Source organism: Armigeres subalbatus, chromosome 1 (genome assembly GCF_024139115.2).
Source record: "Armigeres subalbatus isolate Guangzhou_Male chromosome 1, GZ_Asu_2, whole genome shotgun sequence".
NCBI classification, from domain to species: Eukaryota; Metazoa; Arthropoda; class Insecta; order Diptera; family Culicidae; genus Armigeres; species Armigeres subalbatus.
The window spans coordinates 252,696,595-252,724,241 of NC_085139.1; the positions used below are offsets into that span (position 1 = coordinate 252,696,595).

At 39.3% G+C, this 27,647-nt stretch overlaps 2 protein-coding genes across 5 annotated transcripts; one reads left to right on the forward strand and one right to left on the reverse strand.

The window, feature by feature from the left end:
- The first annotated feature begins 328 nt into the window (after nt 1-328).
- On the forward strand, nt 329-27,225 carry LOC134207205 (transcription factor grauzone-like). Its single transcript, XM_062682926.1, has 5 exons — nt 329-429; nt 1,217-1,363; nt 1,788-1,937; nt 4,395-4,446; nt 25,700-27,225. Exons 1-5 carry the CDS (start codon nt 329-331, stop codon nt 27,137-27,139), a joined length of 1,890 nt encoding a protein of 629 aa, XP_062538910.1. The 3' UTR covers nt 27,140-27,225.
- LOC134212780 (uncharacterized) lies at nt 7,360-21,612 on the reverse strand. 4 transcript variants are annotated; one of them, XM_062690955.1, is made up of 14 exons: nt 21,297-21,592; nt 20,969-21,185; nt 20,641-20,857; nt 20,329-20,529; nt 20,025-20,142; nt 19,745-19,833; nt 19,197-19,340; nt 10,310-10,494; nt 10,091-10,245; nt 9,896-9,995; nt 9,031-9,363; nt 8,825-8,939; nt 7,979-8,103; nt 7,360-7,914 (listed from the first exon to the last, which is right to left on the reverse strand). In XM_062690955.1, exons 7-14 carry the CDS (start codon nt 19,246-19,248, stop codon nt 7,579-7,581), a joined length of 1,401 nt encoding a protein of 466 aa, XP_062546939.1. In that variant the 5' UTR covers nt 19,249-19,340; nt 19,745-19,833; nt 20,025-20,142; nt 20,329-20,529; nt 20,641-20,857; nt 20,969-21,185; nt 21,297-21,592; the 3' UTR covers nt 7,360-7,578. The 4 variants fall into 4 exon arrangements, 3 of the variants coding, with proteins under 3 accessions (XP_062546939.1, XP_062546947.1, XP_062546931.1); XR_009979347.1 differs by lacking the exon at nt 7,360-7,914 and adding an exon at nt 8,185-8,310 and having other exon boundaries at nt 7,980-8,103; nt 21,297-21,601; XM_062690963.1 differs by lacking the exon at nt 19,197-19,340 and having other exon boundaries at nt 21,297-21,591.
- Nucleotides 27,226-27,647: the final 422 nt, after the last annotated feature.

The following is a 27,647-nucleotide window of genomic DNA, read 5'->3' on the forward strand; positions in this document are numbered from 1 at the left end:
TAATTTCTTATAATTTACCCTTCTTTGAAACGCGACCTGTTCTTTGTTTATTTCAATGGAATTTATGAACTGACCATTTTTGAAAGCCTTGATAGGAAAACTTTCATTCACTTTTTCTGTAATTTACCCTTCTTTATTGCATGAATTGTTGCAAACGGCAAATAATTTGGAACCGTATATAAATTATGCCAAATGGCCTTTATGCCAAACGGCCCTCATTTTGACACCGCATACAATTATGCCAAACGGCCTTTATGCAATGGCCTTCAATTTGACACCGCATATATATTATGCCAATGGCATTATGCCAACCCTTATCAATGGCATTATGCCAAACGGCGTTAAACGGCATTATGCCATATGGCATTATGCCAACGGGTACGCCCTTTCTCGGCAGAGACACAGCCTGAAGACTGCTGCAGCTGCCGAGTAGGAAGCGAATGGGTTGTTGCTGAGTCAGTCCCAATTCCCACCATGGCAGTGACCTTTCAACCGACCTGTTGAAAGTGTGCAATGCTGCTTGTTAAGTGCTTTGTGCAATTGTGTCTTCAGCGACATGTGGAGCCTCGGGGTTTATGATCAGTTCCTTGGGCAGGTGGATTCGGCGATTTTCGGTAGCTGCTGTTGGGTTGTCTGTTGGAAGTCTTGATTTTCCCTGTCGAGGAGGTAGAGGGTCATCGAAGGCCTTGGTTTTCCAAGTAGCCTCAAATTTGGAGCTGAGGGCTGCGGTCACCTGCAAGCGGAAGGGCACAACGCCGGCTTCTGTGCACGTGTAGTCCGCAGGTGTTGATGAGAGCTGTCCTAAGACCAGGTTGGTTTTAGACCAGGGCTAGGGAGCGCGTGAGTTTGGGCAGGTTTATCGACGTGTGCTCGAGTGGTATAATAGGCGGTTGGTAAGAACGCATCTACTTCACGGAAACAATCGTTAACTCCGTGTTCTTCCGAGAGATCAGCTTAATCATCAACCCTCTAAGACGATTTTAGCACTCCATTTATTCTTCAGCAGTGTCTTTTTGACTCGACTTGTCGAGTTGAGGTACAAGACACTGAAGACTACCTCACAGTTGAGGTCGAAATACATATCTGCAAAGATAACAAAACGTAGTGGAATTAAATAGAGTTAAACTCGTCTTTGATTGAATACATTCCACTAAAAGATCTTAAAATATTTTTCTGAGTTAATCATGTTGGATGTTATTCCCGTGTTTTCTTGCAGTATTCGCCGAAGGATCGTCGGATCCACCGTGATTCTGAGGAGTTTGACCGTGTTCTTGGTTGTGATGGGTGCCCGTTCAGCTGATCGGCGAGGGCAGAGGGAGGTGGATGCGATGGTTGATTTGGCAGATGTGGGATCTCAGCACTTGTTAGCCGACATTACGAAACCGACTGGCTGACCTATTTGCGACTTTGTTGACTGGATTGTGCTGGATTTTCGGAAATTCCACTACAATTTTGGTATGCCTACCTTGGGCTTTCGCGTCCTCTATGATTTGGGGTAGGAGAGGTAGGTCCGTGTCACGGCCGGGTCGGAAAGTGTGCTGTCGATGATCAAGCTTACCAGTAGTTTCTAGGAAGGGGTTAGCGTCGGTTTACCATCCGCTCCATAACTTGTGACGTTTGTTAAGGCTATGTGGCGGTAACCCCGCCTCGTTTGGGCCTTGACTCTTCGGCATTGGTACCATAGACTTGATTTTTATTCGCGGGGAAGGTTCGCTTGTCATTCCTTGTTTATTGTCTCAGCAAGGCAGCTTTTAAACATCCGATGACTTACCCTTACCTTTTTACAGCGCAAAATCTAGTTCGGCAGCATGGAAAAGGTGGGTCATGGCGTTGCATCGTGGTATGCGGAAGGCGGCTATTTCCGACGGAAACGGAACTTTTTACGGAAAGCTTGAGATACTCAAGGTACTCCATCGAGGATTGTTCCGGTTGAGGAAGTAGGTCCAGGCTTTGTATTTTGCTTCGCGGAGTTTGTCGGCAGTCATTTCTGGCGGCGTGGTAGCTGGCGTGGGTCGTCGGCTGGAAGACGTTTTTGGCTTTTACAGCACTCGGAGGGCCTTGCGTCTGGCTTTTACCGCCTTCTTGGTACCGTCGCATCACCAGTATATGACTATGCGTCCCGGTTTGGGGCTGGTTTGGGGATGCATTTTAACGCGACGTGTAGAATGGTGTCGGAGAGGTAAGACTGAAGATTGTGAGCGCTGGGACAGCTCGCGTTCGATCTCCCACTGAAAACTGCCCCAGTCCGCATCTCCTATAACCACCATGGCCTGCGAGTGATGGGCGCTTGAAGGCTAGGAGGATTGGGCGTGGTCGCTACCTCTTGTGTCCCATCGGCGGATCAGAGAAACCTCACGCGAGCCGCTCACAATATGGAAATATCGACGGCAAACCTCGTAGACCCTCGACAGAAGGTAGCCGTTATCGGATGGATGGATTTTCCTCTGGCGTTCTGTACGGCTGCCCAAGATTGATGGTAGCTGTTCACACCGCCCAGGACGACAGCGGTGATAGGAGGTTGTGAGAATACTCATCAATTTGTTTTGAAGACGGATACTGGTTATCGGAAGACCATCCGATTCTCACCGGACGGCGGGAAGTCTGCGTCGACGAAATTCCCTGGAGGATTCCACTGCAACTGACCGGTAGATGTTCTACTCGACTTTGGTGAACCTTGTACGGCTACCCATTGATCGGTCCCTGGCGGCAGGTGTTGCTCCTTGGATTTCTTGTAGGGTAATGGTTACTGGGTCCGAGTTGGACCAACAATTCCAGGTTACACAAATTGTTGAAATAACGCTTATGCTCCACTGGAGTGCTAGTGTTGTGGATGGCGTTGTAGCTTCGGAGCCCGCAACCAACAGAGATGGGGAGGCGATGGGAAAAGAGGTATTGGACCAGGTTGGTGGCGGAGTTCTCCCAGAGCTCTTCCAGAGGCAGGTCCCTTGCCGTGGTCTGCTGTGATTGACGTTGCATGGGAGGAGATCATACGAGTGTTTTACTTTCCGGTTAGCTTTAGAACGAAGTTTTTCTACGATTTCCAATACGTATCGCTAAATTATTCATACCATCGCATTGTAATCATAAAATGCTGAAGGAAACACGAATAAAATGTAAAACTTTCCAAACATTATTTTGTATTCAAACTTAACGGAATGTTTACGGAGAATCACACAAAAACAAACATAAAATTTAATATGTAAGTAATCGGGACGCGTGAAACGTCTCCATACAAATATTTACAAAGCTATGACCAGAGTTGAACAATATCAACAGCGTAGGCTGATATGTGACTTCTTCATTTATCAATATCAGTAGCAGAAATCAGCTATCAACTCTGCACTGATATTGCACACTGCTCTGTCAGTCAGACATAATGACTGATATTGAACCAATCTCTATCACTGATAGCCGAGCTGCTTGCCAATTTAATACAGTGTTGACCCGATTTTGTCACTCCCCGATTTTGTCTACCTGATTTTGTCTACCCCGATTTTATCACGTTTTCGACCCGATTTATCACGTCCCGATTTTGTCACGTTTTTCGACCCGATTTTGTCACCCCAAAAAAAATCGTCTTCTTTTATTTTCGTAAATACCAAATAATTGATTTTCATGAAATAACTTTCACCGCCTGTAGTTTATTACGAACGACTATTGAGTACCTGAAAATTCTGTAAGCAATTGCGACAAGAAATAACGGACCGTTCACGCATCTGCTTTCAAGGTTAAATGATGTATTTGCTTTCAATTTTATAGTAAAAGAACTTTTACCTTTACTTTTACTTTACGCGAGAAATATATAGGCATCCACTTTCTGATCTCTGTCAGTGACAGCTGCATGTATCAATATCAGTGTGAATTGATATATATTCTGATCGTTTTTTCTTCTTGCACGCGCACATAGAGTTTACGCTACACGGAAACGCTTCCGAAGCTGCTCTGCATGAAAACAAATCTCTATCCTTTCCTTGCGCGCAAGAGAAAGATGATTAAACGTCAGATAGCCTTATTGCATTGATCACTGATTGCTAGGATAAAGAAAGATTTTGTGCTAACAGGGCTATCGATATCACCTAAATTTCTGTAGTGATGGGATATTAAGCAACTCTGGCTATGACCTGCATCTTATGATATTTTTAAGAGTGCGCTACAACAGTTTGTTGCACAACATTTTCTCTGCAACGCAACAGAGCGCGACAATGTTTGACATGTATAGCCCATTTTGCCACCCGTCATGTAGTGTTTGATGAAAATCAATCCATTCATACTTGGTGGTCAAAAATCCGAATTTTCACTTTGTCTTCCATTTAAAACATGAACAAGCGCCAGACGAAGCGGTTGTCTTATGTGCAACCGGAAACCGATAAATTTTACGCATTACAATAAAACAGAAGATCGAAAGCGGAGATTTCTCAAGTCCTTTGCCAGCATTTTTGGTTCCAGGTAAGTCCACTAGCGAATGAATTATGTATGAAAAAATCAAAATTATTAGCACGCTAATGACGATGTAATGAATAAATAATAGTACATTTTGAGTAGCATTCGCATGTGAGATGCTGTACGGTGAGAAGCGATCGAGTCTTTTCTAATCGCAGACCCACAGGCGTTAAACGAACTGCCCTCATTCAGCTTGATGCAATGTTTGGGATTTCCAACTTGGGATATTTGGTCGGAGTACTGCCAAAACGCACCAAGCGGCTTTTTGACTGATTTATGATATTACATATTGCAAGAAAAATTTGGAATACATACTGGAAAATTCAAAGCGCCTCCAATCAATATTTTCTTTGCATTTATTAGTCAAAAGAACCTAATGCTTTGTATTGTTAATATTTCTCGGGTACTTATTCAAAAGGACGTATGTGATTTTGTAAACAAAGATTGGAACGTCGATTTGTCCTATCTGATAGCACTCCCACGCAAACCAACACCACCAACAGGTAGCCAAAGCCTTCCCCTATCTGTTTGTTGTGATGGTTTGCGTGGGAGTGCTATCAGATAGGACAAATCAACGTTCCAATCTTTGTTTACAAAATCACATACGTCCTTTTGAATAAGTACCCGAGATTTATATTCATGACATTTCTATATTTAAATCCATCTAATTAGTTGCGATATTCGAAGCAGGGTGGCCACCGAACCGGGAAAAACGGGAAAAGCGGGAAAAAGACGGGAAATTGAAGTCACCGGGAAAAAAGCGGGAAAACCCGGGAATTCAGGACATGTACCGGGAAAAAAATAAATTTTAGTGCAGTTACATTCAAAATTCTTAAAAAATTTCAATGAAGTTGATATAAGCAAAGTTTTACTCTTTTATGTTTCTTACTCAGTCGCACTGAATTATTTGATTTTAGTACACGGTGTGTGGAGAACAAAAATTAATTAAATCTTTTTCCCAAATCTAATTTGTGTTATCACTAGATCACTAGATGAGATGCTTCTACTTTTTTGTGATTTTCAATTGCATGGAAATCGAAAAAAATATGTTGTTAAATATATAATTTAACACTTATTCAAGAGTTCAGAAAAAAAACTTAAGCTCTTTTTAGTGGAATGTATTCAACCGTCTGAAACGAGTTAAGTACTCTCCATTTAATTCCACCAATTATTTTGATATCTTTGCAGATACGTATTACGACCGCAACTGTGTGGTCGTTTTCAGTGTCTCGTACTTTACTCGACCACAGACTTTGTCGAGTCAAGTTGAGTCAAGTACGAGACACTGAAGACGACCACACAGTTGTGGTCGAAATACGTATCTTCAAAGATATGGGAATAATTGGTGGAATTAAATGGAGAGTACTTAACTCGTCTTAGACTTATTCAAGAGGTGTTTATTATTATATTTAAAAATTATACAAATCATTGGAAATTGTTAATAGTTTGATTTTGTCTGCAATATTTTAAAGAGTAAAATATCTTTAGTTTAGTATTTTCCACAACTAACCTAATATAATAGAAGGTAATGATGGTGAAAGATATACTGCAAGATTTTCTTTATCTGGTTACACGGAAAATAAAGAATAAGTTCCAAAACTTTGAAAATTCCAACATTGAATGGGAACGTTCAAACTTTTTAATGATAAATTCAAGATTTTATTTTATGGATAGAAAACTGAAATAAAGAAAAAAACATACTACAAATTTAAATCATAATATTGATTGAATTATGAAATTAATTTTCCGATTGCTCAAAATGTGCTTATAGATATTTTGGAAAATAAAATAATAATTTTGATCATCAACAAACATTTGGGTTAAATCGGTGTTCAAATTAATTTTGTGGATTTTCAAAAAAGCGATACCAATAACTATGATGAGATAATATACTGCTCTACTTACTTTATTTCTAATTTCTCCAAGTTCAAAACTCCGATTTAATTCGAATTACTTCATAAAAGAATTGTGTCTTTCTTCACATAATTTTGCGATAATTTGAAAAGCTACCTCAGTTACTCAGTAAGAATTAGACTAGACTGGCATGCAATGTCCATTGGCTCTGCCAGAAACATACGAAAGCTTTGCAACGAAGAAAAATAAATCTACTAAAGTTTTGCACCTAAGAAAAGAATCAAACCATTATTGTAATTAGGTGCTAATGTGGTATTGTATTACCATATTGATTAAATTCCGGCTGAAACTAGCTACATTGCCACGAAGTGCAAAATTAAGGTGTTCCTGTTGATTAAAGCATTTCGCATAACACGCTGTTAGTAATCTAATTTATCTATATTTTAAGTTAAATAAAAACCGGGAAAATTTGACAAAATTTATCGGGAATAGCAGAAAAAACGAGTATTTGAAAATCGAATTTCAGTGGCCACCCTGTCGAAGGAATCCAGATCTGAACCTTTAGATGGTGAAGAAGGTAGGAAATAGAACATAAATTAATAAATTGATGCCTAACCAAATAGAAAAGACATTAAATTATTCAATAAAATTTAAAGTTTATGTGCAGCTCAAAGACTATATCCAACGAGTTAATGACGTCTTCTTTCCTACACGGTTAGAAAAAAGTACCTAAAATTACGTAAACTTTACTCAACTAGGTACTATAGTGTGGGAAGCCAAAATTAGGTAAAGTCCAATATACCTAATTTTAAGTACTCGCACTATAATGAACCGTTGGGTAAAATTTACTCAACTCCTAAATGCAATAATTAGGTATTTTTTACCTAAATTTCGAACAAAAATTTTGAAAAAAATACTAAATCTGACAAATTTATCAAACCCCCACTTTGACAGATTGCGACTGATGGGAAAATTCTGTTCGGGTGTCAAAATAAATGAATGTTTAAATTTAAAGTATTTTATTTCATATTTCATACTTTTTTACATAACGTAACATAGGAAAGATTGTTTTTGTTCAGAAAACGTATTGTTCTTCTTTTTAACATCACAGACAAACAGACATAACGCAGGGAACCTCCTCAGATAAAATTTCTAGTGATTATTCGAATTGGTCTGCAAACTAGTGAACGATGGTATTATAAATGTCATGTCTGTTTTTCTGTCGAAAACCTTGCAAAGCTGGTGAGATAACATAGCTTAAACTTAAATCTATAATATAATCAATCATACATTTTCGTCGTGTTCTCTCAACACGTTTACAAGCTCAGCAACCTTTGTGCTCTTACAAGCTAGCGTTGTTCTAAACAAATAAAATGTCACTAACTCGTGAAATTTTTTCAAAAGAGGCGGCACTGGAACGCCAAAAACATCGAATAGCTTGAGCAATACGTCAATGGCCATCGAAGATGATCGGTCGCAGGAGATAGTATTGCTGGCAAAAACGATGAAAAGTTGTCCTTCCTTACATGGTTCCGCAACACAGATAATATGCGGAGATCTGTCTTCCATGCTGATGTTAGCGACTTGGACCACTTGTAGGTTGGTTTTTTCTGGATCCGGCTGTGGCAAAGAAAATGAGAAAAAATCATTATAAAATACAAAATAACTGAAATGCAAGGCATACTTTCATCCATTTGATCAAAGGCGCCGCGGTGATTTCCTCCATAGTTGCTGATTGAACATTTGATGTTCGCTTTATGCCGCGGCTTGTAAGTCTTTTTATGATCCTCAGTGCCCCTCGAATATGCTCTGCATAGAAAACAATAGAAAAAGAACAATAAATTTATTAATGTATCAACAAAATGAATGAAATAATGTTTGATTATTTACTTATCTATTGAATAGATTGTATGAATACAATTGTGATTCGCTGACTATAATTTTAGTACATGAGCCTCCATTAGATAGGCCATGCCCCAACTTAAAAGCAGCCATACGTTAAATTCAATGCAAATGCTGAAAATAGGATTTGGTTTTACTAGATATGATATGTGTAATAAATCAAGTAGTAATAGACGTGTTCAAATGGCTGTTGTGGCCCAATCAGCGAATCGCGACTGTAATGATAAAAAAAATGTTCACCAAACCACGTGTTACATATTACATATAATATAAAACGCTCAAGAATCCGTTAATAATTTGGTCGTATTAACCAAATTCAAAAGATGTTCGTTCAAAATTTGCAAGACTAAACTGGAATAAGCATAGCCAAGTAGACTCGTTCGAATATGTATTATTTAACTCTCCAAGTGAAAACTAAGGTTTGATCGAATGTTATTAAAGGCTGTGAACCGATTCACAGATTCCTTCTACTTCAAACTTTTGATAAATGGTTTGTAACTTAAGCAGACCGTTTGTTTGTGCTGAAAGTGTACACTTTATATGCACTTGAAAACTGCGGTGAACTTATTTATATATACTGAATACTATTTTGAACGAAAAAATAATTTTTCATCAATTTGTTCATTACTGTCGGTCACATTATTCCATCCGCCTTGATCCATAAGTAGTCCAACCGACAAGAACTCTTCCATATTAGCTTCCGTGTTGTAATTCGTGTGTAGACGTTCGTAGGCTTGTTGAATCTGTCGGATAGAGATAACAATAGTTAGATTGCTTTATTACCACTATGTTACCATTTATAAGTTCTATATGATAAGCAGCGTAAGAAATTACCATTACTCCATCGAACCCGAGCAAATGTGGAAATGTTGTTATAATTTCCTGGATCATGTTATCTCCACCAGATTGTAGAATATCCTGATGAAGTAAAAAGCACTGCGCCATCCCATCTGAAATCACTTTTCCATTCAGCGCATTTCCAGTTAAAGCTGCGAGTTTTGCTGCCTTTTCACGAATACCTTCAGGCAGCACAGTTTTCAACTTCTTAGCTCTCTGGAATAAACGTTCATTTGTAGGAATATCCTTCCTCATGTTAGCCACTCGTGTTTCAATTATCCCTGCATGCTGGCCTCGTCCTTTGCCTCCATTTTTCCAGAAAAAGAATGACTGTAAGAGAATAGTGAATAGAAAAGAGATTTTTGTCCATATGAATGAATTTGATGTGCAAACCCCAATTAAGAAGCATCGGGTGTAATATTTTTACACTACAACAATCTAAATAGCATGTTACAGGGTACCAGCGTGAACGTAGTATAACTGTATGTAAAGTTTGTACAAATAGTATATACGCTGTTTCATGTCAAAATACTTTACAAAAATTGATTTAGCTTTTATGCCATCGCTATGGAAGTTGTCAATGAATTATTTTCAAAAAAATATACTGCCGGTGGACGCATAATTGTCTCATGTATATATATGGGGTATTCTCGCAAATATTGGACAATTATGCTTCAACCGACAGTATAGGTCGATGTCCACGTACCAATTTTTGAAGCTGCGTGTACGTCGCGTGCACGCAAGGTACCCAGCATCATATGTAGTGATGCACACGTATACGCTTGAATACGCAGTTTTGACAAAAGTTACCTTGGCATTGGCTCTTAATAAGAACTCGAAAAATACTGCAATGAAAACATACCTCCTTCGGTGCGTCAGCGCTAACCCTAGTTTTCTCCAGATGTGGAAACGCTTCGATAATTCTCTCGGCTAATTTCTGTTTTTCTTGCCACGATGGATATCTGAAACAAAAATTGAATAGTAAGTAATTGACCACAAGAAAAAAATTGAAACAAAATATGCCAACTAACACAATTTGTATTGGCTTACAACAAACCTGTGCTCTTGAAGGATTCTGTGCTCGAAATAGTGATTTGTTAAAATACGATTCATATGTAGTAATCCTTTGCTGTCCGGTATGATTTCGTTGTCAAGCTGGCGAGTAAGTATCTTAATGAATTTAGGTTCTTTTGCAAGAATGGAACGAATAGTCTGAAAGAGTTGTTTGACATTTTTTTGTTGGTGTTGAGCGATTATTTCATATTCTTCGGTTTACCTCTTCAGTGTGATCCACATTTTGGAAGTTAACTGGGATATTCTCGCTCGTACTGCATTCACCTGAATCTTGCCTCATTGCAATGACAGATAAAATCAATTTCCGTGGACCTTTCTCAGCAATCCCCATTTCAATTAGATCCTCGTCGTCTAAATGCACCAATGATTCGTTGTTTATCTTATTCGCTGAAATGAAAATTTTAATAGAGAAATAGATTAAAAAAAGATATTCACAATTAAATGGAATAGCTAAACTATCTACCCATATCATTTGCCCAACATAATAATCACAAGGAATAGGGATTGATCAAATTATCAAACTCGATTACAGAATACTGATTTATCCACCTAGCGGTAATAATACCTTTCTCGTGCACTATAGAGAATAGTATTTTGGCCATAACTTTTGATCCTATAGTCCCATGTGGCCAATTTTCAATAAGCAATATGACTGGATTCACAGCCTACTTGCTGCGAGCAAATCGGGTAAAATAACAATGAGTTGAAGTGAAAGAAACTATAAGTTAGTTTTAATAATTTATTGATACAATGACCCTAAGTTTACACTAGCTTAGTCTATGTTTATAAGTACATATTTGTGTTTAATATTTTTTTAATAAAATGGGTTAATTTGAGGTCTTCTGACGATTGTTATATTAACAACATCTAATAACATTTTATTTTTAAATTTTTTATTTAGTTATGAATTATTAATTTTTTTACTTTACATCATTTTACATAAGGTTTCACAATGTTCATTCGCCTAGCAATTAATTGTCATTATACTTGAAACTAATATAAAAACCTTCATCTTCGTCATGAGCTTTCCATAAACTGTACACTTTCTGAGTAGAAAGTTTATCAAAATTTATTCTAACAATGTTACTCGAGAGGACAACTCTGTTCGCAAAATGAAAACGATCAAATCCTGTCACATTCAGCTCTTGTGCAAGAAAAATAAAATTTGTCTCGTGTTTTACACAAGCTAATAGTATGCCATAGGAAGGTTCACCACATAATACATACTTAATTGTAATTCCAGGGCTAAAATAAGTACCGTTAACCTTCAGATGCGAAATAACTTCGATTCTCTCTGGAAGATCAAATAGTAACATTGCAGTGTCCATCGATTTCTTATCGGTTACAGTGCTCGATAATATTTCTGGCTTGTCGATTACAAAATTGTGTTTGATTATTGAATATGCTTGCTTCAGGGTTAAACGTTTGGATAAACTGAAAGCTAAATTTCTGAAATTGGAGCAAGTTTTAGCCTGACTTTTTGATTCTTTGAATTTAGCTTCAAACATTAAGCAGTTCAAGTTGCATATCGGCCCATTTTCCCTGCATATTGTAGGGTAATGTACTATGTGATGCATTTTATTGATCGGAACGGTATTCGGAAAACAGCTTTTGAACAATCGGTGGAACTCTGTAATGGTTTCTTGTAAATCGTCAACCATTTCTATTGTTAATTTGTTTGAGAAACAGATGTATGATAATTTTAGCATAGCTGAAATTAAACAAGGATACAATTCATTAATTTTCATAATTTTGTCGAAGATGAAAGGAAATGAACGTAGTAATAACCATAGTTGAGACGCAGACTGGCTCAGTGCGTTGGTTTTTGATCTCAAATTTTGTAATGTGAAGTTAGGAGAAGGTTTGTTAGCAATTTCAGCAGTACCATATTCGAATTCTTCAATTTCACGGTTTATCTCTTGCACAGTCATAATTTTCTTTAGAAAAACAGCTTGTTGAAACATTTTTTTCATTATCATCGGAAATATGCCCTCTAGTAAATCGTGCATTGGATCAAAACTACAATTATTTGGCCACCGGAAATATTGAAGGCGATGTAATGCGCATTGTTCCTTGATTCCACACTGTGAACTGGTTTTTTCATTATTTTGTAAACTAACTAAATCGTTCTCAACACATTCAACTGTACGTTTTTCAAAGTGGTCACTATAATAACCTGCGTGTAGATCCTTCCTACTTATAAGACACATTCGGCAAAAAAAATTTGCAGATGGACTTAACAAACCGAAAATTTCATGTATTGCTAGAGTATCGCCAAGCACATTACACGTTACTGCTCGCAAAATCCAACGATCATTATCTGTAGTCGTATTGACACCATCGTCGGATTCTAAAACCAAAAGATCGTCAATCAATCGCTGCAGCACCTTGGCATATCCATGTTTTTTTAAAACGTTTGATTTAACCATTAGAACCAGATACATTCGGTCCAGCGCTGAATTAATTTTCGGGTCGAAGTTTTCTACTCTCATGTATAGGTTCGTCATCTTGTTGATACCTTTTCTCGAACCAAGAGGATTGTTGTATTCTCCCTCATCAATATGAAACGACAATCTTATACAGTTGGGGTAACGTTGCAGAAATGGATGGTTCACAAACTGCCGTCCATCTTTGAAGGAATGGAGAGATCCGTCTGCTCGCGGGGATTCGCTCTCCAGCATTTTTCGTGCCTCGCGGTTTGTCATGATGAGCCTCAACGTGTCTATAATTGGTACATAATAAGCTACATCTTTGTGTTTTATCACTTTTAATTCTTCCTGATTTTTTGATAGTTTTCCTTGAAACTTTCTAGTTTTCTTGTGTACCATGAGAACACGCTTGGTTTTTTTGTACTTTTTCAAGACAATTTCCACTGGTTCTGGTACAGCACATCCTGCTTTGTAAGACAAGTGGGCAATATTATCCTTTAGCGTACGTACTTCATTGGTGAAATTCGGGATATACAAGGCATTAAGAAAATCGATGGTTGTTGCATCCATGGGTAACTGCTTGTCTTCTATGTACTGCTTTACCAACGAAGTCGTATAATTTTGAGCCAATTTTAATACAGAACCAAACCCTGATATGAACTTTTGTAGTTTCGTTTCTGGTAAGGCCACGTCACACCTCAGCTCCGTTATCAAATCCACTATAGAATTTGAAGCCTCTTCCATAGAAATCGGATTTTCATAATAGAAAGGGTTTTTAACTGAATCTCTCGAATGATGCTCCCCTGCTTCAATAATTGTTGGAAGTGAATCTGAAGAGTTACACGTTGTAGGGTTTAAATCATCACATTCAGGTGGATGATGCTGTATGATGTGTTTTTTCAAATCAGCGAAATAACTGTATACATTTCCACATAAACAACATTTGAAAGGAATTGATGCCCTTTTGCTTGTCCGGAGCTCATGAACCGACACATAATGATATTTGAGTTCGTCGATATATCCAGCGATAATTTGGTTACAGCCATGTATATGACACTGAAGACCTTGGAATGTATAAAGCAATAGTTGAATGAAAGGTTTTTTTTTAATTTCTCAAGTACAAGGGAGATGACAGATTAGCTATTTCTCAACAATTTCCATTCATAGCGATGGAGTCAAATATTGTTTAACACGTTTCAAAGAAAAACGTCTTCCAAAAGGAAAACTTTGACAATTTGCAATGCACTCATCATAAGTAGATATACCAAATTCGGTTCAATGAGCATATGCGCTAGACCTGTGCGCCGCCCCGCCACGCCAATAAAGTCTAGACTCAACAAAATTAAAAGTTGATAAAGGGCTTATGCAATTGAAAACAGGCTGTTTTAGCTGAAAAAGTAGCTTATTCGGCCAGATTTGTTTGTTGGTAGATACGAAAAGATACGCCCTTGTGTACCCCTCGGTTGAAAATGATCCAACGTCGCTATTGACAACTTGTCATAAGCGGTTTGAGGATAGGTGTATGAAGGTAACAATAAAGGAGGAACTTCCAGAGGAATGCCTGGAGGAACTTCCGGAGGAATGCCTGAAGAAACTTCTGGAGGAATGCCTGTAGGAACTTCCGGAAGGATTTCTGGAGGAATTTCCGGAGGAATTCCTGGAGGAACTTCCAGAGGAATTCCTGGGGGAACTTCCGTACGAATTCCTGGAGGAACTTCCGGACGAATTCCTGGAAGAACTTTCGGAGGAATTCCTGGAGGAACTTTCGGAGGAACTTCTGGAGGAAGAACTTCCGGAGGAACTTCCGGAGGAAGAACTTCCGGTGGAACTACCGGAGGAACTTCTGGAGGAACTTCCGGAGGAGCTTCAAGAGGAATTCCTGGAGGAACTTCCGGAGGAATTCCTGTAAGAACTTCCGGAGGAATTCCTGGAGGAACTTCAGGAGGAATTCCTGGAGGAACTTACGGAGGAATTCCTGGAGGAACTTCCGGAGGAATTCCTGGAGGAACTTCCGGAGGAATTCCTGGAGGAACTTCCGGAGGAATGCCTGGAGGAATCCCTGGAGAAACTTCCGGAGGAATGCCTGGAGAAACTTCTGGAGGAATGCTTGTAGGAACTTCCGGAAGGATTTCTGGAGGAATTTCCGGAGGAATTCCTGGAGGAACCTCCGTACGAATTCCTGGAGGAACTTCCAGACGAATTCCTGGAAGAACTTTCGGACGAATTCCTGGAGGAACTTTCGGAGGAACTTCCTGAGGAACTTCTGGAGGAAGAAATTGCGGTAGAACTTCCGGAGGAAGAATTTCCGGTGGAACTTCCGGAGGAACTACCGGAGGAACTTTTGGAGGAACTTCCGGAGGAGCTTCAAGAGGAACTTCCGGAGGAGCTTCAAGAGGAATTCCTGGAGGAATGCCTGGAGGAACTTCCGGAGGAATTCCTGTAAGTACTTCCGGAGGAATTCCTGGAGGAACTTTCGGAGGAATTCCTGGAGGAACTTCCGGAGGAATTCCTGGAGGAACTTCCGGAGGAATTCCTGGAGGAACTTCCGGAGGAATTCCTGGAGGAACTTCCGGAGGAATTCCTGGAGGAACTTCCGGAGGAATTCCTGGAGGAACTTCCGGAGGAATTCCTGGAGGAACTTCCGTAGGAATTCCTGGAGGAACTTCCGGAGGAATTCCTGGAGGAACTTCCGGAGGAATTCCTGGAGGAACTTTCGGAGGAATTCCTGGAGGAACTTTCGGAGGAATTCCTGGAGGAACTTTCGGAGGAATTCCTGGAGGAACTTCCGGAGGAATTCCTGGAGGAACTTCCGGAGGAATTCCTGGAGGAACTTCCGGAGGAATTCCTGGAGGAACTTCCGGAGGAATTCCTGGAGGAACTTCCGGAGGAATTCCTGGAGGAACTTCCGGAGGAACTTTCGGAGGAACTTCCGGAGGAATTCCTGGAGGAACTTGCGGAGAAATTCTAGGAGGAACTTCCGGAGGAATTCCTGGAGGAACTTCCGGAGAAATGCTTGGAGGAACTTCCGGAGAAATGCTTGGAGGATCTCACGGAGGAATTCCTGGGGGAACATCCCGAGGCATTCCTGGAGGAATTCCTGGAGGAACTTCCGGAGGAACTCCCGGAGGAACTTTCGGAAGAATTCCTGGAGGAACTTCCGGAGGGATTCCTGGAGGATTTTCCGAAGGAATTCCTGGAGGAACTTCCGAAAGAATTCCTGGAGGAACTTCCGGACGAATTCCTGGAGGAACTTCCGGACGAATTTCTGGAGGAACTTCCGGACGAATTCCTGGAGGAACTTGCGGAGGAATTCCTGGAGGAACTTGCGGAGGAATTCCTGGAGCAACTTTCAGAGCACTTCCTGGTGGAATTAATGGAGGTATTTGTAGAAGAATTTTAGAAAATTTCAATTGCTTGAAATGAGCTCACGCCGACTCTCGCGGCCGCGCCGCCGGCACCGAATACAAACGGCGTGACGCCGTCGCCGCTGGCTGAAAATAATCTGTCACGCCGCCACCGACAAATTTTCAATCGGCGGACAGGTCTAATAGCACATCATGTGAACCCAATTTTCTTGAATACGAGATATCCAAGTATTCACAAGATCGACCAAGGCTTTTAGAATGTCCTCATTATCGGTGTTCACTTAATCTGGTTTAATAACCATATAACCTAATTTCCATGAAAATACTTCACCAACCATCAACAGAAAGAAGAAGTAATCATGGGAAATTTTGACTCCAAGAAACAAGCAGTGGAACAAGATCAATAAGTGATAATATATAATTTAATTTTCAATTTAATTAATTCAAACAAACATTTGAATTATTCGTATAACCACGGAAGCTGGCATCAATTTTACCAATACTAATCTACGGTAGACGGTATGTTGAGGTGGCGAATGTACCACGAGTTGCGTCAGCATTTGGGAGAACCATCCATCGTTCCAAACACGAAAATCAACAAGTCTGCGGTGGGCCGAACACATAGCAAGAATGTCGAACAATAAACCGGTGAAAAAGGTTCTCGACAACGATCCGACGCGCACAAGAAGGCGAGGTGGAAGACGATTTGCATTGAATATCTCTCTGGTAATAGTCAGAAATGGCTTAGAAGCAAAATGTTGGTCTAGGACGAACTGTAAAAAACGACCGTTTTCACGGATTTACGGAAAGGCCTGACTGGTAGTCACCTGTGTCCATTGCAGAGAAAGAACTGTAAATTAACACTAAGACACCATCAGAAATGGCTTAGAAAAAATTGCACTACTCTAAGACGAACTATCCAAAATAACCATTTTACGGACGTTCCGAATTATTCGGAAGGCCGTCTGGCCGTCTGACGATTATAGCTGAGTAAGACTTTGAAATATCTCCAAGATCACCGTCAGAAATTGCTTAGAAAAAATGCACTACTCTAAGACGAACTATCCAAAATAACCATTTTACGGACGTTCCGAATTATTCGGAAGGCCGTCTGGCCGTCTGACGATTATAGCTGAGTAAGACTTTGAAATATCTCCAAGATCACCGTCAGAAATTGCTTAGAAAAAATTGCGCTATCTAATAAAAATCTACATATTTTTATTGGCAAAAATCTAAAGAAATTTACAAATAAATTTTGTATGTGCGTTAATAACTAGCCGCTATAGGAAAATCCACATAAAGGTTATTAGTTAATGAGGGTTATATGTGTTTCCACATACATACTATGCAAATTCACATAGCCGGTATGTGGGAAATGCTATAGTCAAAATTTAGTGTGCCACACATAATGGATATGATTGGATTTTTGTCAGTGTACTCTAAGATGAGCTATCCAAAATGACCATTTTACGGTCGTTCCGAATTATACTGAACGCCGTCTGGTGGCCACCTCTAGTTATAGCTGAGGAGGAACAGTGAAATATCTCCAAAATCACAAATCAAATCGTCAGAATTTGGGCTTATTCTACGAGTGGAGTGACGTGAGATTGCCCGAATGACGTGAGAAGAGTCGTATAGCCCCATTTGAATAACATAGTCAACTCACGTGAGAATTGCTAAAATCGACTCACCTCACGTCACTCGATTCGTAGAATAATCCCAAATGGTTTTTGTTAAGGCCGTCGGTGGCCACTACGCTCATAGCATAGTAAGAGCTAACTCAAAGATCACCGTCAGAAATGGATTAGAAAAAAAAATGCGCTGCTGTATGATGAACTTTCCTTGAAACTTTCCAAAAAGACCATATTCACGGACGTTCCGGATTATCCAGAAGGCCGTCTGGTGGCCACCTGCGGTCATAGCAGAGTGAGAACTGCGAATTAACTCCAAGGTTATTTGTCAGAAATAGTTTAGAAAAAAATGCGCTGCTCTAGGACGAACTTAACAAAATGGCCATATTTACGGACGTTCCGGATTATCCGGAAGGCCGTCTGGTAGCCACCTGGTCATAGCAGAATAAGAACTGCGTATTAACTCTAAGATCATCGTCAGAAATTGCTTAGAAAATATTGCGCTGCTTTAGGACGAACTTTTCAAAATGACCATTTTTACGAACGTTCCGGGTTTTCCGGAAGGCCGCCTGGTGGCCACCTGCGATCATAGGCGAATGAGAACTGCGAATTAACTCCAAGGGTGTTGTCAGAAATGATATAGAAACAATCGAGCTACTTTAGGATGAATTGTTAGTGAAATAAATAATTTTCACCTGAGTGCACCTGAGCCTTTCATTTAGCTATTTACCAATTGACGAAGAACTAATTTTTTGAGGGATATATGATGGTTTGATGCAAATTGGTGAACGGCTGATAAGATATCTTGTTTTTACTCAATGTGTTATACTTTTTACAACAATGCGAGTCTCGGAAGGATAAAGAGAAAAAGGGCCCCGTTATACTAAAGACACCCCTGTGGTACTGTGCATGTACAATGGTACAAGAGGACAAGACAATTATTCCAAGACTATCTTTGAAAAGACAATAATCGGTACGGTACTTATTTCAAGTTTTTGTGCCATGGTACTTATACCACCAGTGTGTCATTATAGTATTACGATCGTATTATAATTATGAGCTATTATCACAATGTCATTATACTGGGGCCCTTCTCACCCTTAATTAAATTTTTATTTATAGTTTACATAGAACATAAATGGGGCAGGCATAGACAACTTTTCAATCAACAACTGTGCCAATGCTAAACATAACACTCAAAAAAAGAGACTGATGCATAAAAATCGCTACATAACACGCCTGTTTTATTTAATTAAAAATAAATCCTTTTTGACGCCCACAAAGCTTTTTTTATATGTGCAAAAGCAATGTATGACTCAACACCCTCATAAAGAATTTTAAAAATGTGTGACTCCATTTGATGATTTTTAATTAGAATTAATCCATCAACCTTTCGGGACATGCACCGTTGTAAAAAGTACAACACCTTCGAAAAAAAGCACGCTTGTCGTTCGCAAGAGTGGCGGGACTGCGTGAGTGGTTCAGCATCATGTGAGTACCGGAAGGTTAAAACAAGCGATACTCAAAATTTGAGAAATGTCTCTTGCACCTCTTTTTTTACCCCATGAATTCTAATTTTATTTATAAAATACGATATACTAATCTGTCACCCTTACCTACTATCTCAATAACGTACAATTAACTATAAAACATGATCTAAATACCTGTCAGTTTTTGGAAGCTTTCAGCGTCCAGCTTTTTCTCGAGATTTTCCATTTCGTTTGCAACACTCTTGCTCAGAAACTAGACACGGTTGAGTAACCGGCCAAGCTACCGATAATAATATAGTCGCTAATCGCCAGAAAAAGCTGAAAATAAAGAAAACAAGTTTGTTAAATTGAACCAAAACATTTTCCAATTTTTTTGTTTTTATTCGTTGTTACAAATGAGTTAGTTTTTACGTTGATTTTATATTGAAGGGAAGATACATCTATAACGTAAGACAAAAATTGTCCATTTTCAACTCTCCCCTCCCCAATATCACACGTTTTGTTAGAAACATCAAGGATTTTTTTATGGATCGTCACACGTCAGTCAACATATACTTCCTCGTTACGCAACGTTGATTTATGTATTAAAGCATAATTTGTCATGGCAAAAAAAACCCTGATTTCACATAGCGGAAATAGTTCATTTTAAGTGCGTTATAAAAAAATAGTATTTAATAGGCTTCTCCAAGTCTACGAGAAAAGCAAAATCTTACGATTCTTACCTTCCGCCAACGGATGCGTCCGGGAATTGATGGAATCAGGCTGACGTAGCAGGCCCACTGTCACCGCCTGAAATTGACGCTCCGAGAAACTGAAAAAAAGAGAGAAAAACGCCAAATTCATTATTATTGATTAAAAGCATTTTTCAAAATTAAATTGTCTGCTATGTCTTGAAAAGTTAATATTATCAATAAAAGTTGTTCTACAAAGTCGAAGTCCAATCTACACAATAGGAAACAGTTCATGGCGTTTACTAAGAAAAGCAACATTTGCGGTTCTTACCTTCTGCCAACGGGAGTCCTATCCGGTTTGCCAAAACAAATGTTCCAGCCGGGAATCGTTGGAATCAGGTTGACGTCGCAGGCTCACTATCACCGCCTGAAATTGACGCTCCGAGAAACTGAAAAAAGAGAGAAAAAACGCCAAACTCGTTATTATTGATCAAAAGCATTTTTTTCAAAATTAAATTGTCTGCTAAGTCTTGAAAAGTTAATATTATTAATAAATGTTATTCTACTAAGTCGAAGTCCAATCTACACAATACGGAACAGTTCATGGCGAGAAATGCAAAATTTGCGGGTCTTACCTTCTGGCAACGATAGTGATGTGTCCTATCCGGTTTGCTCGGTTTGTTAAAACGAATGTTCCAGCCGGGAATCGATGGAACCAGGTTGACGTCGCAGGCTCACTGTCCTGTCCGGTTTGCCAAAGCAAATCTTCCGGCCGGGAATCGATGGAATCAGGTCGCAGGCTCACCGTCACCTTCTGAAATTGATGGACCGAAACACTGAAAAGAGAAAAAATACGACAAACTCGTTATTATTGAATAAAAGTATTTATCAATACTAAATAGTTGTTCTAAATAGAAAACATAATAATAAACTTTTGAAAAACTTACACTATTTCCTTCCTTCCTTCTGGCAACGATAGTGATATGTCCTATCCGGTTTGCTCGGTTTGTTAAAACTAATGTTCCAGCCGGGAATCGATGGAACCAGGATGACGTCGCAGGCTCACTGTCCTGTCCGGTTTGCCAAAGCAAATCTTCCGGCCGGGAATCGATGGAATCAGGTCGCAGGCTCACCGTCACCTTCTGAAATTGATGGACCGAAACACTGAAAAGAGAAAAAATACGACAAACTCGTTATTATTGAATAAAAGTATTTATCAATACTAAATAGTTGTTCTAAATAGAAAACATAATAATAAACTTTTGAAAAACTTACACTATTTCCTTCCTTTCTTCTGGCAACGATAGTGATATGTCCTATCCGGTTTGCTCGGTTTGTTAAAACGAATGTTCCAGCCGGGAATCGATGGAACCAGGATGACGTCGCAGGCTCACTGTCCTGTCCGGTTTGCCAAAACAAATCTTCCGGCCGGGAATCGATGGAATCAGGTCGCAGGCTCACCGTCACCTTCTGAAATTGATGGACCGAAACACTGAAAAGAGAAAAAATACGACAAACTCGTTATTATTGAATAAAAGTATTTATCAATACTAAATAGTTGTTCTAAATAGAAAACATAATAATAAACTTTTGAAAAACTTACACTATTTCCTTTAAAAAAGTTTTGTCTGCTTGAAGTAAGTGCTTTCTCACTGGCTTCAACTTAACGACAGATTTTTTCAACCAACATTAAGTTGAAACTACCCAACGCCACGTTCGCGACACCATCAAATAATTTGAGTCGATGACGAACAAAAATAACTAACAGATTTTGTACCTACTATTAGGTATTTTCATATATACTTAATATTGGGTAAATTTAATGCAGCAGATCCTTCAATTTTCTACCCAAATGACGCTTATTATGTGTTTACGTAATTTTAGGTACTTTTCACCCAAGCGTTGGGTACTTTTTTCTAACCGTGTAGCCACAGCGAATTGTGGGGCTTGCCAAGTAAGTGGTGGAGTTTGGCAATGGGCTCTATTATACTTTTATAATAAGTTGCATCTATTCGTAAGCAGGCACTACCAAAGCGACCGTATGCCGCTCAAAATGCGTTATTCCCAGACATAGTGTGGGGTGGAACTGGGCAGGACTTCGACACAATTGTGGTAAAATTATTTCCTATAATTAATAAATATTTCCATGCCTATGCAGGTCCATTTCATTCAAATTATTGAACAATTGCGTTGTTTTATTGATTGAACTCAATTCAACGCATACTATGTGTAATTTGTTCTATGCGTGGATCTCTCTCTGCGCGTTGTTTCCGAGTAGCTATCCAAATTTTTCATTTTGTTCGTCAAAGTGAAACGTAAATCATTTCATATCAATAACCATACGTACATTTGTTGTGGAATATCCTCAGTTATGGAGTTGAAGGATATCCGATGCGATTAGTGATCAATTAAATCTGCTAAACGAAAGCTTAGGCTGGAAAATATGGCGCTTGGCGCGATTTGGCTGAAACCCGACCATTTCTTCCTGCAATACAAGCAGTTGAAACAAACAGGCAGCCAAACACTTTCTTTTTCCCTATGTGAAAAATGAAAAATTGACTTTTGGCGGTTTGCTGCGTATTGTTGCGACGAACGAGTCTTATAATACAGTCGCCTCTCCTCATCTCGGGGGACCATTGAAGGGACCATCGAGATAAGGAGAGATCGAGGAATGGAAGGAAAATTGAAATGGGTCCAAAAGTTACTATGAAAAACGACAACAAAACAAATGACATTTAGTGTTGTTGATGTGTTTGTTATTGTCCAAAGCTGGTGAATGAAACCTAAACAAAATATGATCAAAACTCATCGAGATAGGGAGGTTATCGAGATGTAGAAAGCCCAAATGTATGTAGATTGAAAGGACTGAGTAAAACATCGACATAGGGAGAGATATCGAGATATAGAACATCGAGATGTAGAGAGTCGACTGTATAAGCAATAAGCATTTGCTAGCACCTATTGCTTGTTGTATACAAGCCACGTTCATTTCGGTCAAACGAAATCAGCTTCAAAGTCATTATTTAATGATTTTGAGTGTATTACTTCTTGAAGTGAAGCCAGTGGAGATATATTAGCTTCCACACTAGGGCTTCCATTCCCGGAAACGATTTCCCGGGATTCCCGATTCCCGGGATTTTTGTATCAGTTTCCCGAATTTCCCGGGAAATGAACAACATAGTAAAATATTTTGTAATAATTGTGTTATTTTTTTAAAATTTGATGATAACGGATTTTGGGGTATCAATTACATTTTTTTACTAGCATCATCTCACTATTTTTTCACTCTTGTAGTTTAAGTTACAACTGAAAATGTTACAGAATCATACGGTGCATTCCAACACGTGTTGAAGAGAGGCGAGACAAAGAACCAGTTTGTATCTATCGTTCGTTTATTCAGTAAGTTCAAACGTCGGTAAGCGTTGTGAAGTCGAATTAAAAATTTAGTGTCTGTGGTGAAACAGCAGAGCTATTAATGTTCGCAAATACTGAGGCAATAGCAGTGACCGCTTTGGCAGGTTTGTGCTATTATTGTAAAAGGTTTTTTAAGACCTTCAATCCTTTTCACTCAATTCCCGAACAGACTCATATTCCGCAGACTCTTTTGTATTTTGAGATTATTCTTAAATATTTCATTTGAATATTTATAATATTGGTGGGCTAACAGATCTTGATGGAAAAACAGATTTTATGTCTTTAGTATGCGATCATTACAACTGTCTTACAACAAATACTCGCAAAATTTTTGCAATTTGATGCGTTTTAGGTGCTGTTCGGCATTTCAAGCAAAGTTTGACTGAAAAAATGTTATAGTCAGGATCATTTAAGTACGACAATCAAGCACTCGCCTGACAGCTCTGTTTTATTTCAAATGGAAGAATTCTAATTTCAAATATTTCATCTGCTTTAAATACAAAACGTGTTCAAGTGGACGTACATGAATAAAAATGGTTTATCGTTCAAAGTTGACCAGAAGATTCCATGCACTAAAAAAAAGTCGACGAGTATAAGAATAGTTCATGTTAGGAATATTTTGGCGATAATAGAGGAGAATATCTCGAAGCCGTCGTTGTCCAAAAACTGAAAAAAAATGCGGATACAACCTGAAAAAGTTTTTTAAAAAATATGGAGAAGTAGCACATAGTGGAGCTCATCAGGACACTGCAGATCTTACTCTTGATCCAGAGCAGATGCTGATACTTATGACATGGCGAACGTTTTGTAGAAGGAGTAAACGCTTTTCGAACTGAACACAATCTTTCTCAGGCTTTCAACAACTCTTTCATCATTTGAGGACAAAATAGCAAGCCTCCCTGATGTCGAATGTATATTTTCAAAACCATATTTTACGACAAAATTTTAACTACGATTTTATAAAAGACAGGAAACTACGATTTTGAATTAGTTTCGAGAGTTTTTTTTTATTTCCCGGGATTCCTGGAAATTATTATTTCATTTCCCGTTTCCCGGGAAGTTGATTCCCGGGAAAAATGGAAGCCCTACTTCCACACTGATATTCTTCCCTCCCCCTTTATACGGGAGTTTGGCAGAAGGAAGGTCGTGCGATATGTGCCATCACAAATATTGCCCTCCGCTCGCTTTCAAACCGACTTCTATAAAAACATTCTTCATGCCTGCCGTATCCTAACGGAACTATCAATTCTAATGCCTCTAATTCTATCATGAACATGTACGTCTAAGTTTGGAAGATGATAGGGTATGATGGGGCAAGATGGGTTGCCTAAGGCAAAACCTAAATATCTCAAAACAGAAACATCTTAATTTAACTTTTCAACATGGATCTATAAAAATAGCTCATAATCTGTAAGCCAGGGGTATGAAATACCAAAAACTCCACTTTTTATTCCATTTCGAGTCATTAAAGTAGAAGTCTATTTTTCTGTCAATCAAAAAATGGCGGGGTAAGATGGGTACAGCGGGGCAAGATGGGTCACCTTTAAATACTGCAATTAATATTGTTTTTATTCCCAATTTTGAATTACACACAGATAGATAGTTTTATTGCCAATGGTTATATTGAATAAAAAATAATTTTTAAGCCTTGGATGAAGAAATGGCTCTATATTTAAAAATGTCTGCAAATTCTTATGAAAACAAGCCGTCTAAGTATAGCTTCCTTAAAAACAAAAAATAGACATTTTCAATAAACAAATTAACATCATTATTACAAAAGTAACCTTAAAATGATTCAACCAGCAATGGAAAATATGCTTTGAATACGAACTATGCCCTTCAGTATGTGCTGCCCCATCTTGCCCCATTTGTAAGTTCACGTTAGAATGTCTAATTTTCGATCAAATTTATTTTTTTCAACGCAGTTAGTATAACATCACCTACATTACTTATAATACGTTCACTATGTTACTAAAAATGCTTAAATTTCACATTGCTCGACGAGATTACACGTTTTGTAGAAAGCGTGTTTCGCATAAGAAACAATGCTGAAAAATATTTTACCTTGCCATTCTCTACCAAAATAAAATTTTATCATCAAATCGAGTGATAATAAAGTAGAACCAAATTATTCCTCCTACAAAGTCATAATCTCCACATTAAAATGTACACGATTCCCAAAAACGGCCCTGACCCATCTTACCCCGTGACCCATCTTGCCCCGGCTAACCCTATTAGCATTTCCATATCATTCAAAGCCATGTTTGCAATATTTCTGCCTCACAGCCCAAGCCACCGGAAGTTCAGATTTTACTTAAATTTACTCTTAACCGAACTAATTGGTTCACTATGGTTCACATCAAGTTCCAAGCATCCTTAACGGAACTTTAAAGTTCACTTAAAGTTCCGTTACATACAAAAAATTACTTAAAATGAGAGCTGATTAAGCCAAAATAGCCCTTCTTATCCGAACTTCTGATTGCTTGGGAGGTGTGCAAAAATAATAAAATCACAAGTTTAGTACATTAACTTTCTAATGATTTTGATTCTACTACTTAAAAGAAGAAGATACTCACAGAATTACTTTTTCAGGAGGATGACCTTCAGCGCGAAATTATTTGCAAAATCTGCTGGGAGAAGGTGAGCGAATTCCACCAGTTCTACACGGAAGTGGAGAAGCTGCACAAACGGCTAGATCCGATGCCCATTTTTATAAAAGAGGAAGAATCTTCCCGGGACGCAGTTGTACAAGAAGATAAGAAATCTGCTATAACTGAACAAGTAAAGGAAGAACCATCAACAGAAAAGCTTGAAGAGAGTCTCGATGGCTTCATCGATGAGGAGGAATCCGATAGAGACGACGATAACAATTCCGAGTTTGATGTTGAAGAAGTTGCTCCCGAGCCTGAACCTCGTAAGAAAAGGAAGTACACCCGTCGAGCACCCGGTGAGACGGTGAAAAAAGAGAAAAAGACTCCATATCCGTATACTCCTAAAACGCCGGAGGAACGGGAAGCGGAGGATGCCTTTATCAGACAACATACGCCGTATATGTGTGAGGATTGCAATATCGATTTTGAACAATTCCACTTATTTCAACGGCACTGCCTTCAAACACATAACAAAGAAGGATTCATCGTTTGCTGTGGCATACGGCACCGCAAGCGTACAGTGCTTTATCAACACGTGCAGCATGTTATGAATCCGGAGGCATTTAAGTGCGAGATTTGCGGTAAGACCTACAAGAACCGTTTCGGCTACAATCGCCACAAAAAAGAAAGCCACGCCACGGAGGAAGAGCGAACGTTCAAATGTCATCGGTGCCCAAAAAGCTTCATAAAGGAAGGGCCGCTGAAGCGCCACCTGGCGGATCACGAGACGCTGGACAATGGAACGGCTAAGTGTGAAACCTGTGGTAAGTGTTTCAGCAACATCGGAATTCTGAAGAATCACGTCAAGTACCGGCATGTGAAGCAGATGGAGTACATATGTGATGTGTGTTCGAAGGGATTCTACATGCGGTCAACGTTTTTGACGCATCGCAAGACTCATGAGGTTCCCGCGGAGCAGCTTCGGAAGCAGTGCCCGCACTGCTTCAAGTGGTGCAAGAATCACGACTATTGGCGGGTACACGTGCGGAGACACAAAAACGAAGGCGAACTGAGCTGCGATGTGTGTGGACACGTGTCGCCAAATTTGATGGCACTGAAGGGACACAAAGCGCGAATGCACACCGGTCCGAAAGTGTTCCCGTGTACGTACTGCGGGAAGGAGTACGCTCGGGCGATTACTCTGAAGGAACATGTGGCGGCGGCCCACACAGGTGATGTCCTGTACCATTGCCCGCACTGCGAGAAAACGTTCAACTCCAGTGCCAATATGCACTCGCACCGGAAGAAGATGCACCCGCAGGAGTGGCTGGAACAACGACTTGCCAAGTACGGTAATCGGGGCCCTGCGGGCAGTGGAGTGCCGTCTAGTGCGGCAGGAAATGTGAATTTAATTCCGGAAGGGCATAGTATTTTTGAATAGGAATTGAATAGCAGCATTACGCGAGGCAGCTCTCTGGTTTAAGTTTTTAAATGAAATCAATAAAGTGCATATTTATCTTTAGCGAAGTATATCTCATGGTTCTTTTTTTCGAAATGTCAACCCTTTTCATCATTGTAATAGGCCACAGTTTCGGCCATCACATCGTTCGCGTTCGTGTTGTACTCTACTTTTCGATGCTTTTCTCGGTCGAAATAATACGAGATTATTCTCGGTGATTTTATCGATCCCGAGTCGTAAATTGTGAATCGACAAAAATCCTACCAAATAAACGATAGAAAACGTAAAAAATAGGGGATATATTTCACCGTGTGAACGCACCACCGAAAAAAAGGGCTACATCAATAGAGTCTTCTTTGTTTGTGGTATAACCCGTAAGAGCGTAGCCTGAGGAAGCAAAAAAACAAAAACTGTGCTTTTCAGTGAATAGTGAATTTTAGTGCCAAAAAAAGTCACACACACGCAACTTCGATAGCTTTCGTACTAACTA